At 42.5% G+C, this 17,881-nt stretch overlaps 1 protein-coding gene across 1 annotated transcript in view; it reads left to right on the top strand.

Annotated features, from left to right (window-relative positions):
- The first annotated feature begins 9,864 nt into the window (after positions 1-9,864).
- Positions 9,865-17,881, top strand: part of LOC144824021 (CUB and sushi domain-containing protein 2-like) — a 506,835-nt gene continuing 498,818 nt past the window's right edge. Inside the window, exons 1-2 of the mRNA XM_078683054.1 lie at positions 9,865-9,889; positions 10,394-10,610. Of these exons, the coding sequence (XP_078539180.1) occupies positions 9,865-9,889; positions 10,394-10,610 (242 nt within the window). The remainder of the gene's footprint in view (positions 9,890-10,393; positions 10,611-17,881) is intronic.

Below are 17,881 nucleotides of genomic sequence, written 5' to 3'. Positions count from 1 at the left end.
TATGGATGTTAAGTTGTTAATGGGTACATTACATTAATACAGTGTTATCTCTATAGAGTCTTTAATGTAAAGTTTTTGTTCCTTTGAGTTGATTCTTTTTTTCTATCTTTTGGAAACAATTTAAGAAAGCTTGATTGTAATATTATTTTGATCCAGGCCCCTAAAAGGAGTGGGGCCCATAGACCGGTGCCTAGTATGCCTATTTGGTAATCCGGAACTGCTTCCAGTGCACCCAGGATGCCCATTGCTCGGTCTTCTCCCATTTTACCAGCAGTGGTAGGCTGCTGGCACCGAAACCCGGGAAGCTTGCAACATTGGAACACATCTGTAACCATTTACTACAGGCAAATTCTGATGTCATCTTCTAATAGCAAGCGAGATCTGATGTCCGAGCCTGCATGTAATAGCGAATTACACAGCCATCCATATTTTGTAAGGAGATTATGCTGTAGACCACCGCAGCATTTCCGCGCAGGCGTAAGTCATAATAAATGTATTTTTTGTGGTATTGCACGTTTCCAGTGACAAATACATAAGCTCGAAATCCAGGAAGCGGGCTTCTGTCGCATCGCTCCTTCTCGATTGATTGATAGGTTTCATTACTGCATCTGTATACCTCCTGCTTTTTATTTCAAAGCTTCAGTGGTTTTTGCATTTGGAGTGAGGAATGTCTTTTGGCTGAACTTGCTGTTTCTGGATTAATGAAGACGAGGCAGAACGAGCAGCAAGCACCGCTTTGTACTCAGAAGCCTGGGCTGTGTTTAGACTGTAAATGTCTGGAGAGGGGGCTGGCAAGAGATGCAAAGGCAGAGAAGGAGGAGTCAACGATTGGCCTGGCCCCAAAAATGCATTAGCATCTCATTTGCTTAGAGGCGGGTTGGTGGGCAGTGACACTGGGAAAATGGTCAACAAGAGGGCTGTTCTAGAAGACTGGAAGGGTCCATGGAGTGATTCTACATGATGCGACTGACTCTGCCCCTGTGTTACCAGGTTTTCTGGGGCCATATGGAAAGGCAGGAAAATGTACTGTAAACAAATCCACAAGTGTTTAATCATTTTTTGCACTGTCCTGCTTGTTTTGACCTATAGGTTTCGCTTACAGCTCGCATGCAAAGTCAGCGAAAGCTATAGTTACAAAAAAAAGCTTATAAATGGGCTTAAAGCCTGCCCATTACTTACCGATGCTTACCATTGCTTTTACTTTTTTCGCCATTATCCTTACAACTGTGTTCGCAGAGTATACGTCTGTACTTGGAGGGGTTAACTTACCACGGTTGCACCTCGTAGTGTCCAGGTGATATTTATCCACCGAGAAACGGTAATATTGACAACTTCTATGCCCATTGGTGCTAAAGTGACCTTCAACAGTTTACTTGTTACGTTTCCTATATTTGAAGGATTGGGACATCAGTGTTGGTCCAGATCGGGCCCAGTACTATTTTGCAGTCGTAGGACTTTACTTAGTAGCTGAATGCCAGTGCTGGCAGTGGCACATATATCTTTGTTTTGATTACACATTGATGGTATCCTCATTTGTATCCTGGTTCTGCTTTCATTCGATGCGCTGCAGTGACGGATTATCCACAGATTACGGTTCGCCAACATTCCCAAAATTTTTGCCTTGAAAAACTCTGTGTATCAGACGAAACATGTGTCGGCTAATCGTGTGCTGGGAATTTAAAATTTTGGGATTTAATAAAGGATACAAGAAAACTTTGTCTGATGACCTGATTGGATTATTTTAAACTGATTGGTGTTTCTTCATCGTCCACGTTGTGCAGAAGATCTGAAACTACACTATGGGACTACTTTGACTTTTGACCATCACTGTTTTTGGTTATTTATACAATTTAGGTTGAATGGTTGTGCTGCAATAGCTTCTTTTTCTTCTGTCTCGATACTTACCATTGCTTGATGTCCACTTCACTCTCAGTTACTTGCTACTCACTAGCCATGTTGTCATGTCTCCCGCTCTTCCTGCCGGCTACTCACTTCCTCCTGCGGTCACCTTCAGGCTTTTGTCCATGCCGTGGAGCAAGGACCCAACGCAGCTTTCTGTTTGTGGCCAGTGTTTTTCCACTGGCCTCACTCTCCTGAAGGTATTTTTTGTTGTTGTTGTTTTGACCACCAAGCACTCTATAAGAGTACATGCCATCGTACATTCTCCCCTCGACCTGCTGGCGGTTTATCCCCCATCCGCAGTTTCCCTTCCTCTGTCCATTTGTCCTGCCAGTCAACACCATGAATGGGACTTCTAAAGGGTTAAGTAAAATGTAAGGGTAGATTTTTACAAACCACATCCATGCCAACAGTATACTGCAGTGATAGTAAATTACACTCAGCGATGTAGGTTGCGACCTGTCTGTGTTGCCAGAGGAATTCCCCTAGTGAGAGTTCACCTGCAGCAGATCCCATTGGGTTTTTTTGATCAAAGGTTACAAAAAAGATTAGAAAATCTGGAACTAACTATACCAGTCATCCACAATCTATTATTATGGGGTGCTTCAGCAGCACTTCCCAGTGGACATTTTTGCACCATTCAATATATTTCTAACACATTGGAGAAGCAAGTGTTGAGGCAGCACAAAGGAGGCTACACCAGCACAACCTATGCTAATTGTCCTTGAGTGACAGCCTCAAACTCCTCCTCCTTCTCCATTTACACTAACCTTCTCTGCACACCAAATGTGGCTATTATGCAACTGATATTGAAACAGATCGCTAGTTGTTCCATGTCAAACGAGAGTACCTCGTCCACTCCGTGGGGTTTCGGTGAAGCAGATCCTCGGGTCTAACAATCCATCCTGGCCATAGATTCTGGAGAATATATTTCCAGCTTCTGCATGATTTTATGTTCTGGGGTGTACTTTATATAAGTGGCGTGTGTACTGCTTCTGCATATGTATAGATTCTGGAACCTATACCTCCTAGGTCTCGTAAACACCAACATTTATGCTGTGACCAAGGTTTAATCACTTCTATTGTCTATTTGTTCCATTTTCCTGGGTGTATAGCCCAACTTTCTCTCTGTCTGCGTGTTTTCTATAGATATGTCAAATTAAATCAAATTAAAATAATCTTTATTCAGTTTCATGTGATAAAACCATAAAAGCACACAATAAATATAGTAAAGCATTCCTCGCAAAAAAGATGCCATGTAGATGAAAAAACAAGGTACAAATTACACCAAAAGCACACACACAGTACCAAGTGTATTTAAAATGATATTCTACAGTTGTGCATCTGCAGTTTCTGGCCACCCCTGGAATATGGAGGCTTTCTGCTCTCTGAAAAAGTATCCCGAGTCTATATTAATATCCTCAGCATGTGCATTGGCCGTGAGTTGTATCTTCACCTTGTACCATGATTCCTTGATCAAAGTCTACTGCTTCTGATAACAGCTTGATTCCAAAATGCAGTCAAAAACTTCTACATGTCACTTGGTTTTTGAGCTTATGATTGTCTATGGTCCAGGGTTCAGTGTACAGCTTCTACCTCTGCCTTGAATCTGGGTGTATGAATTACTTTGTCTATAGTCCAAGGCGTACATGTAAAGCGCCTACCTATGCTGTAATTCCACGGTGTAGTCTGCAGTTTCTACCTGTGGATCTAGCTAATACCAAGAAAGACAACACCGCACCCCATTACCAATAAACTGGTACTATATTCTTTAAAATTAAGGATGTAAAAAAATCACAATCACAGCAACCCATGATCATATTATTTTATATTCAACTTCTCAGTTTTGACACCTTTGCTTTTTTTGGGTGGGGCAACTTGAACCCCAACTATACTACAGGTAGCTTTTTAAGTAATGAGTCACCCACTATATCCACTTTCCTCACCCTTTTTGGTGATTTCATGACTTTTTTACAGGCCCTCTTCTCAAACTCGTTATCATATCTATTTCTTTTATTAACCCTTTCAAGCATTCTCTTCATTTCAGATCCACCGTCTTAAAACTCTTCTAGATATGTGTGCTCTTCTCTGTTTTTTTAAAAGCATTTCTCATTGGGTGCACTCACACATTTCTTTTTGTTATTTGTCACTTTGGAAGATTAATGTTTTTCTTGCTTTATTCATGGCTTTTTGATTCTTTTGGATTTTATTTTGAGATTTTTGGTAAACTGCTATTTGTGCCTTGGTATTGTTGTATATGTGTACTGCTTCTACTTTTGATTTCTTCAACGCTGCATTGATTCTGTGGTAAATGTTAAGGTCTAGGGTGGATAGATACCGCTTCTGCTCGTGCTTTGATTTCAAGGTGTAGGCCTACAGGTCCAAACTGTAGCTTAATTTAAGAGCAAAATTCTCCAGGTTCTACCTGCGCCCCTTGATTCCAGGGTGCATGTATTCAACTTCTCACTGTGCCTTGATTCCAGGGTGCTTGTATACAGCTTCTCCCCTTTTTCAGTCGCTTGATTCCAGGGTGTATGTCTACAGCTTCTAACTGGGGCCATATTACGTATGTGGAGAATTTTTCTGGTTAGCACTGGGCGCACCTATCAAAAGGTGTGCCAAGCACTAACCAGGAAAATGCGCTGCATTATAGTGGAAGGGCATTCAGGTGAAAAAAGGACCCGCTGCTTTGAAGCCTCTTTGTGTTTCACTGTGCAGGCAGCAACCCACCTGTACTTTGAAGGGGGATTAGAGATCCCTTGCAGGGGTGCAGAGAGTGACTGCACCCCAGCAAGGGGAATTTCTGGGAGGCTCATAGGTCCCCCTTTTCTACCTCCGGAGGGCTGCTATCAGGGGGCGCACTGCCAGTGCACCACCTTTTCTAATCTTTTAGGTGGCACACTGTCAGTGCGCCTCCTGACAGATTCTTTGCCTCTGCGTCTGCATCTGTATTACGGAGCTGGCACAGAGGCAAAGGGATTCTGTCATATGCATGGGGCCACAACCCTATGCAAATGAGGATCACCCTCTAAAGATAGCACTGGCCCTTTAGGTCTGCCGGAGCTAACAGTATTACAGAAGGGGATGCACAAGCATCTGAGGCCCCTTCTCTAATACCAAAATGCCCCGGGGACATGCAAATCGGGCGCAAACACCCCTCGCGCCTCTGGGGCACACTGGTAATACAGCCCCTGTAGCTTAATTTCAGAGGATGGTTCTACAGTTTCTACCTTTGCCTCAAGTCTAAGTTGTTTGTATACAGCTTCTGACTGTGCCTTGATTCTGGGGTGTGCGTCTCCCGCCTCTACCGGTGGCTTAATTTCAGAATGTATCTCTCCTGCTTCTACCTGTGCCTTGATTCCATAGTGCATGTATGTGGCTTCTGATTCCAAGGTCTTCGTCTAGAGGTTCTAGCTGTGACTTTATTCCAGAGTGCATATATAATATAGGTTCAGCCTGTGATCTGATCCGAGAGTGTATGCTCACAGCTTCTGCCTGTCCCCTGATTTCATAGTTTATATAGATGGTTTAGCCCGTGCCCTGATTCCAGAGTGTATATACACGGCTTCAGCCTGTGCCCTGATACCAGAATGCATGCACACGGCCTCTGTCTGTGTCCTTCCAGAGTGTATATACACGGCTTCAGCCTGTGCCCTGATACCAGAATGCATGCACACGGCCTCTGTCTGTGTCCTTCCAGAGTGTATGTACATGGCTTCTGCCTGTGCCCTGATACCAGAGTACTTGTGCACAGCTTCTGTCTGTGCCTTGATTCCAGAGTGTATGTACATGGTTTGTGCCTCTGCCCTGATGCCAGAGTGCAGATAACGGGTTCAGCCTGTGCCCTTCCAGACATGTACATGGCTTCTGCCTCTGCCTTGATACCAGAGTGCGTGTACACATCTTCTGCTTGTGCCCTGATTCCAGAGTGTGTGTACACGGTTTCTGCCTCAGCCCTGATTCCTGAGTGCATATACACAGCTTCTGCCTACGCCTTCTTTCTTGAATGAAGAAGCTCAGATAAGGTCTTCTCAGGCCGTGCTGTGTCCTGAATATCATGTGAAATTGATGTTTTTTAGTTTAAGTGGAATCAGCCCTGCTCATTCATCTCCCTCGACGTTCTTTGGTTCGGCTTGCAGGTTAGGGTTTTTTGGGGTTGTTTTCCTATTTTGAAATCTAATAAACATGAACTTGCTTTAAAGCCGCCACACCAGAGGGACTTTCGATTGAGAGCAGGTCCCATGGAAACTCTTCTCGGCCAAAGGACCATGGCTCAGTGAGTGCATGTGAGCCTTGCCTGCCATCAGTTTCCATTTCCCAAGTTGCCTGAATGGGCTGAATTGAAGAAGTGCTAAGTGCTTGAAGATGATTTGGAAATTGCATGCGTAGTCTTAGCTGGCCTTTTTTCATAAATATTTTAGGGCAATTTGTTAGGGCAAATGTAGAGTTCATGCATTTGTCTCGCTCCAAAACGGCTTTGTGTTTTTAGTCTAAATGCTTGTCTAGAAGCTCTAAACAAACCAGACTACTTGGTTTTGTTAGTGCTTGTCTTTTCTGTTGTTTTCTTTACACGCAAGTGATTTTCTTTTTAAAATCTTTAAACTTGACTAGCTGCTCAGTCTCCTCCTAGGTTCTTTAATACAGCATGACCAGGACAACTTGCATTGTTTTATTACAATGTCCGTAAAGTGCTGCAACACCCCTTTTAGAGAGAGCAGGATGGTCCTTATTAAACAATCTAACTTACTATTCATTTCAAAAACTCAGTTTGCAGATTTAGGAAACAAAATCTGTGGCCCTAATTATAAGAACACACAAATCCCACATAGTTAGCACATTTTCGCTCACAGTGTGGTCTGAAACTTGAATTGTGGTAATTGTGCACTCAATAATTGCAAGCACTTAAGGAACTCTTAATTTGTGCGTACTTAATTGCTGTGCCTGTTTTTTTTGGCCCCAGTACAACTGTTCTACCAAAATATTGAGGGTGCGATTCCAAAAGAAAGTAATAAACCATTACAGATTTGCACCTCTGTGCTGTGTGCACGTGTGGATATTACTTTCAGAAACCCACATATATTCCCTGCCTTTAGCTATGCTTGCTGTGAGAGCTCTCTATAACAAAGAACTCAGCTCAAGAGGAATAGGATTACTCTTGTGAGCACAATATTTTACCCAACATGGAGCAACTTTTTCATCTGCACTCCCTCCAGATCAAGGGGTGGTTCATTCCTATCCACATCTTTGAAAGGGATTTACACCAGCCATCGGCTGGAGTGAAAACCCAAACCCTTTCAAGGGTGGAAAGGGAAAGAAGAGGAATATCTGTATGCTGACAAACGTTCATGATGGTAGGCATTTTCTACCACATTTACCTTTGTGAAAAGTGCCTTAAGTATTTAATATCGACCAGAACTGACATCCACTGCACAATATTGACTACCAACATATGTTCTATGTAAATAGAAATTGAGTGAAAAATAGTAAATCTATCCTTGCATATGCTTAAACTGATGATATGCTGGTATTCAATATTGATCAATATCATTGATCTTGATATTTTGAAATTCAACCATCATAATGAGGCCCTTTGTGAGAAATCAGTAAGTGGGCATATTAAAGGAAGTACTTTGCTGAGACCAGCAAGAGACAAGTGATCATCAAGCTAGATTGAATTGCATACGCATATCATCTTGTTTAGATTTCATAGGGTTGGCCTGATGTACATAGCCTAAAACACATTTGTAAACATTTGCAAAAGTGAATAAAAAAATGTTTAAAAAGAGTCCGAATGTAAAAAGTGTGCCATTTAATCATTGACAAAGTATGAATTGTGTTATGAAACAGTGAAGAATTTGCAGGGTATATCTAAGGAATAAATAACAATATATGTGAATATGTCTTGCTGTGCAGAACACTCACCATATTCTGCATTGTACTGGAATGTTGGTGGACTGTGGGTTGAGGATTCTCTGTCAGATGGCCGGGATTTGATGGCCGGGAGGCAGGTGCTGTTGGCTCAACACTCAAATTAAGATCTCTCCTTACCTTCCTGTTTATGGAGTTACTTCGCTACATATTGGTGATGAGCACCTGAGCCCGAGGAGCCATTCACTAGTGCAGTTCACCCACACTGTGTGGGAACTCAAGTCGGAGTCCTTAGTGATTGCCTCATCTCCCATCTTAGTGATGCAATTTGCACACTCTGTGCAGGTCCTGAAGGTAGACTCCTAAGTGTTTGCTTGATCCTCCACTTTAGCTGGCTCCTACTCATCCTGTTACACTGTACCTCCTAGTGAAGAGGTGTTGCTGTCGCTGCTTTCCAGAGACGAACAGTCATTCGTAACAGAGAGTCCAACACTACACGGCCTGGATTGGAATGCATTTATGTTCCACTAATATCTTGGGGTGTGCCCGACTGCCTTTTGGAAGTACACTGATACATCCTAGCATAGCGCCCATCTAATAGTTTAATGCACCTGCTTGGAGTGTGCCCAAACTACTATAGAAACTACGTAAATGTAGTTCAAGGTGACCGCCATGTTAGGAGGTTGGGGAGAATCTCCGTTAATTGTAATAGACTACATGACATTCTTTGCTGGCAAGAAATGAGTAAAACACGTTGTAGCCAGCTAAAGAAATAGTCTGGCAAACCAGTAATATAATAAGAACCAATGTTCTGGTACAGATTGTATTTGATGCTTAATGGTGGTCGGCACACCTTTCAAAATATAACCACAGTAATTTCCTTCACCTCATTACACCCACAGAACACAGTGGCAGCCACACAAGTATCTGGATTAATTCTTGCATACCTTTTTTTAAACAATTTATTACAGCTGTTTTTGTGTTGCTCTAGGCACCATTGTGCCTAAAGGAAATTCAATCCAATTTTGAGGGTATTCTCTCCGAACTAGTTAGCTTTTTTGACAAACGTTGTTTTACTTCTACCTGTCATCATTTCACTATGGAATCCCAACAATATATAATTGTTCCACCTGGTTTTATTACACGGTATTACACGTATTACATGGATCAACATTTTTGAAAACTGTATTGAAGCCTTGAATGGCTTAAATTCAATAAAACTCCTTATTTTTAGTGCTTTTTAGGAAAGAGGGCCAGCACATTTTTAAATATTTGCCACATTCTATGGTTGATCAAAGAATTATTGTTTGTGATGTGCACGAGGAGGCACAGGGCAGACTTGAAATAAGATTTTCCACATTAATCAATGTTGCTGTGGCCAAACAGACATTTTATATGCAGCCCCAAAAAAACAACACAAATCAGTTGACAAACTTGTAGCAAGATTAAGGAAGTCAGCAATCAAATGTCGGGTTGAAGAAATAAAAGAATAAAAAAATACCTGCTGACTGTTCAGTGATTTAGCAAGAAAATGGTTGTGGGCGACAAGTATTACCCCTGTGAAGGAAGCTTTCACTATAGTGAAGGTAACTGAAGAATAGAACTTGTGTATGTAGGAAATCGAGATGCCTGATAACAATGGAAAATCCAATTGGACGTGACTGTTACTGAAGAGCAGGAGAAATCAGTGTAATAAACAGCGCAGTATGCCTTTCCATATTAACAAGGCCACGTAAAGCCACCCTGCGTGACTTTTCATGGCCTTGTAAATATGAGCCCCTTTCACACATTACTCTGAGTGAAAGAGGGATTCCATGGGTTTTGCTGTGGGTGTTGCATGCAACATCCATGGAACCTGACACATTCCCAGATTTACAAAGTTTTGCACAGCTGGGAATGTGTCAGAATCCTACGCCGGAGGTGTAGGGGTGGCGTAGCAAGGGAATGCTGTTATTTCTCCTAGTTTTTCTTCTTTCTGTGTGTGCTGCAGTCTGTAGCATGCATAGAAAGAGGAAAACGCCATCAATGATTGTTTTTGTGCAGGAAGGTGTCCCTGCATAAAAACAAGCATCCGCGCAATGCAGGCACACTTGCAACATGAATCACGGATGCATGTGCTGCCGTATGTTTGATGCCCTTGCTTTAATAAATCTTGCTATAATAACAGGAATTTAGGGAGATTTTGCTGTGAAATGTTCTTATGATGCTGGTGCAAACTGATTTAATAATTCTTCCTTAACCAGTATGCAATAGTGGTGCTCACTATAAATTTAGGTTGATTATATCATCCAAATTATGTGTTTAATAGGATTATTATAGTATTGTGGATATTTGATTTGGTACCTCGCTGTAGTTGGCATAAGCATATCAAAGCTGTAATGACTTTTTTTTACTGTGACTTGTTGCTGTGATTTCTGCTTTTGACAAATAGAATATTGTCCACCTTCAATTTTCTTATCATTGTGAATGTGGTAGGTGATGCTTCAAACTACATTTAAAAAATAGTTGTAGGAATCAAAGCCTTTAGATTATGAGAGGCTCACAGATTTTGTTGGCATATTAGCAACATAACAATTTTACTTTGAAATGTCTAACGTTAATTGAACATGTTTCGTGTCTCTTTCAGGCCAGAACTGCAGCTTTAGTTTACAAGGTCCAAATGGAACTGTAGAGAGCCCAGGATTTCCATACGGATACCCAAACTACGCTAACTGCACATGGACATTGAATGCTGAAGAGCAGAATCGAATACAATTAGTCTTCCAGTCATTCGCTCTAGAGGAGGACTTTGACGTGCTATCAGTATACGACGGAGCCCCTCAGCCACTAAATCTTAAAACAAGGTAAAATATATGAATATTCTAGCCAAGTGGTGGATTTTACTGTTATATTGTAATTAAAATATCACTTTAGTTCATATTTGATTTAATCTGGAATCAGATAAAGTATTCTTAATAAATAATATGGATTGTATAATGTGTTCCTTGATAGGAAATAAGCATATAGATTAGGATTTCCTTTTTTTCTCATGCATATTAAACTTTGCTTTCTCTAGATTGGTGAATTACAATTGCTATATCCCCTAGTACTGTATTTGCATGTACTTGCATGTATTTGCGTTGTAATATGTACTAGCAAGGATAAGCTATATGGCAATGTATTTTGATTTGTTAATTTGGTTGCATGCCTATTTTATGCTTGCCTTTATTCACAAACATCTAAAGAAGATCTCAACCTCTAATGTACCAAGACTTCTGACATGACCAATTATGTTTTCCAGTGTAATTTGTATTACCTTTTGGTTAATGATGCCTAGTCTTTCTAGAAAACAGATCAGTAATCCATTTGAAGCCAAGTTATTTTGTTTTGACATGCACATTTAAAATGCACGAAGAAATCTACTTTCGAACGATTTGACAACTTTTATACAAGCTGAAAATGAAAAAGATATTTATCATTAGTAAACAGCTAATAGATTTGCTGCGCATCTTAGCCGAATGTGAAAAATAGTGTATGTGTGATAATGTAGAGGACTTGACCAGAAGTGCAACACAGTGGTATAACAAAACATGGGACAGAAAGAAAGAAATAGGGACTAGGTAGAAGACAATGCCACTACAGTAGCATTGTTACGTTTAGAAGTTGAAATACTTAGGTTCCCTCTTTCCTTTCCAGAAAAACTCCACATTACAGCATGATCAGTGTAGTTATTGTATAGGAGATCTAAGTGCGGGGTTTTTTGGTGAAGGTGCTATCACATTTGAAGGGAGCGGTTTATAAGTGCTGGAAATGCATCATCAAATCTTATTAACAGCGCAATCTCTTGTGGCATAGTTGAGTCTCAAATCCCAATAAGTCACACAAAATGGCGAAGGACACACATATATTTTGCTATCATATGATTTTTATCTTCAGTTTGAAATTAGTAGTGACCCACAATGCATTTCCTGAAAATCTAAAAATGCTGCTAAGAATTACTGGGGCATTTGCTATATTGGGGCATGTGTATGAATCATTGGAAGCAGATAAGCATGGACCTCTTTATGCTACAATTCTGTTAGTGTAACCGTGATATTGACACTTGTTGTAGAAGTGATACAGAGAGGAGCTTTGGCAAACCAATATATAGAGTTGAAGAAACTGTTCATTTAATGCAACGTGTTTGATGTTTTAGAAAGCCCCTCCTTCATATTGAAAGCACTCCAGTTTCCCTAGCTTGCTTCTCTTTGGGATCCTTGATCCTTTCAGAGACACATTCATATAGGAATATCATCTGGACATGCCCAAGCATTCTAATGTGCATTTTCTTAAATATATTCGTACGTGTTAGGATTTGTTGGCATCTTTTTGATTCAAACACCTCATATGATTTGCGGCACTGTGTAGGCAATTTAAAAATAACATGACATTTGTGTCTGTTTCTGCACAAAGCAATGCGTTGTAGTCAAAAACATATTTCAAAACGATTGGGAACATTTTGAAACCAAAGTTGACATCAGCATTGTTAGTATGGATGACAAAGAGGGTGAAAATGCAGCATTGAAGTACTCTGCCTGCAAATTGTGTAAAAAAGAGCATTTCCCATGACTGTGGATGTGCAGCATAATTTATTGTTTGTGGCAATGAGTAAATTACTTTTTGTTATGCTATCTTTAAATAAAAATCAAATGAAATCCACATTTCGGGCTTTATTTGAGAAGAAATAGCAAATTAGCTGGTCGCTGTATTGTCAGTATGGGTGTGCCATGATCATGTAAGCTTACTACAAATATTCAAAATGTTTTCCTATTTTAACCATTTCCCAATTGCGGTCTGTTTTTGGTGAAAGAAATTAATGTATTCATGTCTACCTACAACAGTTTGCAGAGATTTCTACTCCACTTCCCCCTCAAGTCACATATTCATTTGCATCATCACAGAAACTACTAACTAACTGGAAATGCAACCCTTGATTATAAAGCGAAATGATGTAATGAAATAATGCAGAGCCAGTCTGGCCTATTGCAAGCACTGGAAGGCTTTGACCAACAGGCTGATACAGATGCTAGACATTTGGGCCTGAGTTATCCAGAGGCAGTCACATGTCAGACAGTGACACAGTTTCCTTGCTTTGCAAGAAACAGCTTTTTGCACCAATGACGTTGCTACCTTGGGATGATGTTTTTTTGACGTTATCTGCCAGCTATTTCCAAGGTGCTTCCCTGACTGTGAGACAACAGTAGTCACTTTAAAACAATAGTTTATGCCAATGCAAAAGAGGGCAGGCTGGATTCTCCCGACCGCTCTTTGGTTCCCGCAGCCTCCTTGAGTGTTTGGGTATCATAACGAAGTCCAACTTGTCCCTTGAATCTTGAGACAGTCCTAGACAAGTCTTGTTTTTAGAATGCCAGAGTCTAAAGCATCATCTCTCCCTTCTTTTCTTTCTGCACCACTTGATGGTGATGAATGACTTTGCCTCCTCATGCTTGGATTTCAGTAATACTGCATATCTTGTTTTTTTCCCTTTAAATTGACAATGCCATAAACTCAGGTCCAAAAGCTGCTGCATATAAGCTGTTCACTTGAAGAACTTTGACCACATCTTCTGTGGTCTTTTGTTCAATTCATTGGCTGTTGTTCCTTTTCCAACCTAGAGAAATTGAAATCATTCTCCATGGTCCACAATACAACCTTCATCTTCCATGACTTGGTCTCCTATGGTTCAAAACCATCATCATTAGCAAATTAATTCTGCTCATCACAATGAACAGTCTGCTCTATCATCAAAAAGGTCTAGAAAGAGGCTAATGATTTGTTGTTCAGGCCGCCTGATCTTTTGATCCTTTAATTCCGAAATTTAAAGCCGCCATGACGACCTGACTGCCCTTGTGGGTTTTAGCTCACAGAAACTGTCTCTGAGATTAGCTATTCAATGTCAAGTTTGCTTCTTGTGTGTGAATACTTTTGCTTAGCCAAGTCCCCTCTTATCATAAACATGTTGCACTCTCCACACCACCACGAGAGCCCTTTTAGAGAAATCTGACCATCTGAAATTCTTTCAATATCTCCTTAAGTGCAGGATGAGTGACAACTCTATGCATGATTTTATTAGACGGCAATTGTCCTTGGCTTCCCGGCATCTGAAAAAAAATCCCATAAGGATACATTTAACTTGATGATTCTTATCTAAAGACAAATATACTGAATCGATCTTTAGTGATGCCATAGCCAGATAATGCTGGAAATAGAGCAGAAAACACATGCACGCCATACATCTCAATTAGAATGTGCGCATCAACATAGGCTGACCCGCGCAGACTGCGACACAAACTTACATTCAGACCACTGGCCTTGAGGAATGGAGTGTTCTATTTGTGGGACCAAAATGGAAGTTTATGAGTTATCATTCTTATTACATTGACCTCTATACACCTTTGATGCTCCCAATTTTCTGATTATATACTATTTCTGCCTGCTTAAATCGGCTTGTTGTCTTTCCTCAGTTATTCAGTTCTACACTCTGCTGTACTATCTCATCAGTCCTTTCTTTTTGTACATCTAATTCTCTCTCTCCCTCCTGTGAACGAGCATGATTTTCATCCTTTTATCCAATCTTCATCACAGTTGCTAAGCCCTCCCTGTCGTTACTCAATAATTTCTTTACGTATGCCATCTCCAGAATTTGGCTGACCATTCTCCAATCCCTTCAAATGTTTTGCAATTTTCACTTTTCTCACCACGTCTGCAGTCCATTCTTTGTGACCCTACAACACTTTTTAGATTCTTAATGTAGCACAGTCCTCTCAACACAGACCCGGCACTTCTGTACAGGGAAATAAATCGGAAAATAAGGTGCCACCTATGGTCTGTACAAATAAATGCAAAGGAAGTGAAACATACCTTTTGTAAGGGTTTGCGGAGCTATTAAGTGGGCATTTTTTTATTTTGCCTGGAGAGTTGATCATCCTTGCACCTACAACAACCATTTTACTCACACCCATCTGCCTTTTCCACTTGCACCAGTGTTCAACTCTTGAAGTTAAACAGCCTGGAGTGTAGGGCGCCACAAATTATAATAAACAAGAGACAAGCGCAAGAACACACCCCAGATCAGAAAAAAGTAGAAACTAAAGAATGCAGCTCTCTGCGCTATCTGCCTTTTCTGTCTTAGAGGGCAGTACTCATGCACTTATGTTCAACTTCGTGACTCACTGAAGAAAGGAGACTTCCAGTTTGTTGGGCGTAATGGCTATCTTACAACATGAACAGTGACCTAAATAACATTGAGACAGATGATAAAATGGGTTCTCTTGCATGTATCCATGCAGAAGTGCAATGCGTCAATTTGGTAAGAGTTGAAGGGATAATACCATAAATTGAACTCTAGTCTTAATTATTCGTTGAAGGAATGTTAATGGAGGGGTGAGGGCACTCATAACATATATAACCTCAGGTCTCCTAAGCGATGGCCCTCCAGAAGGATGTATTGCTAAACTCAGGGTGAATGACTTGTTTGGATAGTGAGTGTTAGAAATTAGGGGCCCGATGTAGGTCGGTCGGTAACGGCCGAAAATCGGTATTTTCGGCCGTTACCGATCGGAATACAGACAACGGGATGTAGGAGGCCGAAATCCTGCGAAATCGGCGATTTTACCGATTCGGAAAGTCACCGAGTCGGTCGGATTCCGAATCGGAAAAATGTAGGAATCGGAAAAAATCTCCGAATAGGTAATCTACCGATACGGAGATTTTTTCCGATTACTACTTTTTCCCGATTCGGAATCCGACCGACTCGGTGACTTTCCGAATCGGTAAAATCGCCGAATTGGTATATATTCCGATTCGGTGAAAATCCGATTCCATGCGAAAACCCTAAGATTGAGATGTAGGTAAGCACAGAAATACCGATTTTGCTCAAAAATCGGTATTTCTGACTCGGAAATTACCATGGATTGGAATCAGGTGGTAACCAGGTGCAACCTATAAATAATGACCCAAAATGCAGTTCTACTTGCAACATGGCAGCTTTCTATGTCATAGCTAGACGGCTACGGCTACAGCAGGAAGGTGAGAGGGAATGGCTGAGACAGGAGCAGGTGTACAGGCAGAGGGTGACCCTGTGCATGCTGACAGATCCAGAGATCCTACAGAGGTACAGGCTGGAGGCAGACACCATCAGAGACCTCATCAGGGACCTCCAACCCCTGTTGCAGCACCCCACCCCAAGGGCACATGCAATCCCTGTGCAGGTGCAGGTGCTATGCTGCCTACATCTTCTGGCGTCTGGCAGCTATCAAAGTGTAGTTGCTGTGGCAGGAGGGGTGACCCAGAGCAGCCTGTCAAGGTTCTTCCACAAGTTCCTTGATGCCATGATCCAGAGGATGGCCCACTACATTTCCTTCCCTTCCACCCATGCAGAACTGGCACAGACAAAAGCTGAATTCTATCAGATGGCAAGATTCCCCCACATCATTGGCTGCATAGATGGCACACACATACCGATTTGCCCCCCTGCTGACACCGAATACGTATACCGCAATCGGAAGTCACGGCACACCATAAATGTGCAAGTGATATGCAATGCCAAGTGTGTGATCACTGACCTGGTTGCAAAGTTTCCGGGGAGTACCCATGACTCCTATATCTTCCAGAGTAGCGGGATTTATGCACGGCTGATGGCAGGGGAATTTGGCGAAGGATACCTCCTAGGTAAGACACAGTGTCAGACCCCCATTACCAAAATTGCAGTGTGAAATACATGTATGCATGTGAGTAATGTTACCCCTTCTCCTTCCAGGCGACAGTGCATATGCCCTACGCTCGTTCATTCTCACACCTTACCTCAACCCCTCAACACCCAGCCAAAGGAGGTACAACCGTGCACACAAAAGCACGAGGAACGTAGTGGAAAGGACCTTTGGCATCTGGAAGAGCAGGTTCAGATGTCTGCACAAGAGCGGAGGTGCAAGGCAATATACCCCCATCACCTGCTGCAAGATTATTGCTGTCTGTGCAATGTTGCACAACCTTGCAGTCAGGAAAGGCACTGAGGTAGAGTTATCCGACTACGAGGACCCCGACGATGACAATGCTGTCCCACTACCACTACCTGCTGGAGTCTCTGCACCATCTGACGGCAGATACAGGCGTCAGGAGATCACAGACAACTATTTCTGAGTGAGTACAGATGCACAAACAGGTCAATGTATGTGTTCAGAAATTAAATTTAATAATGTTGCATCAACGTTACTGCACTGATGTGCAACAAAAGAAAAGTTAAACAACAAGGGGTAGGAATGTCCAATGTCCGGGTTGCCTCACCCGCAGTGGCAGTCCTATTTTTTGCTGCGCTTAGCAGGCCCACTGGGATGAACCTCACCCCCTTCAGAATGCCCTGCAGCCTCAGCTGAGCGCCTGGTGCTCCGGCGCGGCTCTGACGCAGCGCTGGCCGGGCTGCTGCGGCTGCTGCTGTCCCCAGCCTCGCCCAGGACGGGATTCACTGCGGTGTTGGAGATGAGTAGTGTCTCCATGGCTGTTGTTATACGGCCCATGCCCCTAGTGACCTCGGACATGTTCTGTGTGAGGCTGGCCTCCATGTTTGCCCCACGTTGGCATGACTGGGCAGTCGCAGCCGCAAGGCGGGTGAGTGACCTGTTCGTGACTCTTGCATCCCTGCGACGACTCAGCTCATGGTCATCCAACCTGGTGCAGAGCTGGGTGATGGCAGTGGTCATTCGGCCAATTGATGTTGCTATGTCCTTGTTGCTGTCAACGAAGGTCTTGAAGCCCTGTGTCATCTCACCCATCTGCAGGTTGTGCAGGCGCAACTGGCGATGGCAGGCCAGGATGGATTTCGCCTGCATCCTCTGTATTGTGACCATGCTGGTCTCCAGCCCTGCGAAGACGCTGCCTCCCGGTGCTGGTATTGGGCTGCTGGTAGCACGTGGCCTACGTGGAATTCTGCTGCCCTGCTGTGTGTGCTCTGGTGTCGCTGGTGTCACGGGGTCTTGTGCAGGAGCCTGACCCGCTGCCCCCTCCATGATGACTAATGGAGCCACTATTCTCCTCCGGGCCGGGGAAGTGGCAGGTGCAGGGTGGCTCTGTGGTGGTGTGTTGTCCGGGGAGAATACCAATG

This window comes from Lissotriton helveticus, chromosome 3_1, assembly GCF_964261635.1.
Source record: "Lissotriton helveticus chromosome 3_1, aLisHel1.1, whole genome shotgun sequence".
Taxonomy (NCBI): domain Eukaryota; kingdom Metazoa; phylum Chordata; class Amphibia; order Caudata; family Salamandridae; genus Lissotriton; species Lissotriton helveticus.
Note: the sequence above shows the minus strand (reverse complement) of the source record. Positions and strands in the feature narration are given on the sequence as shown.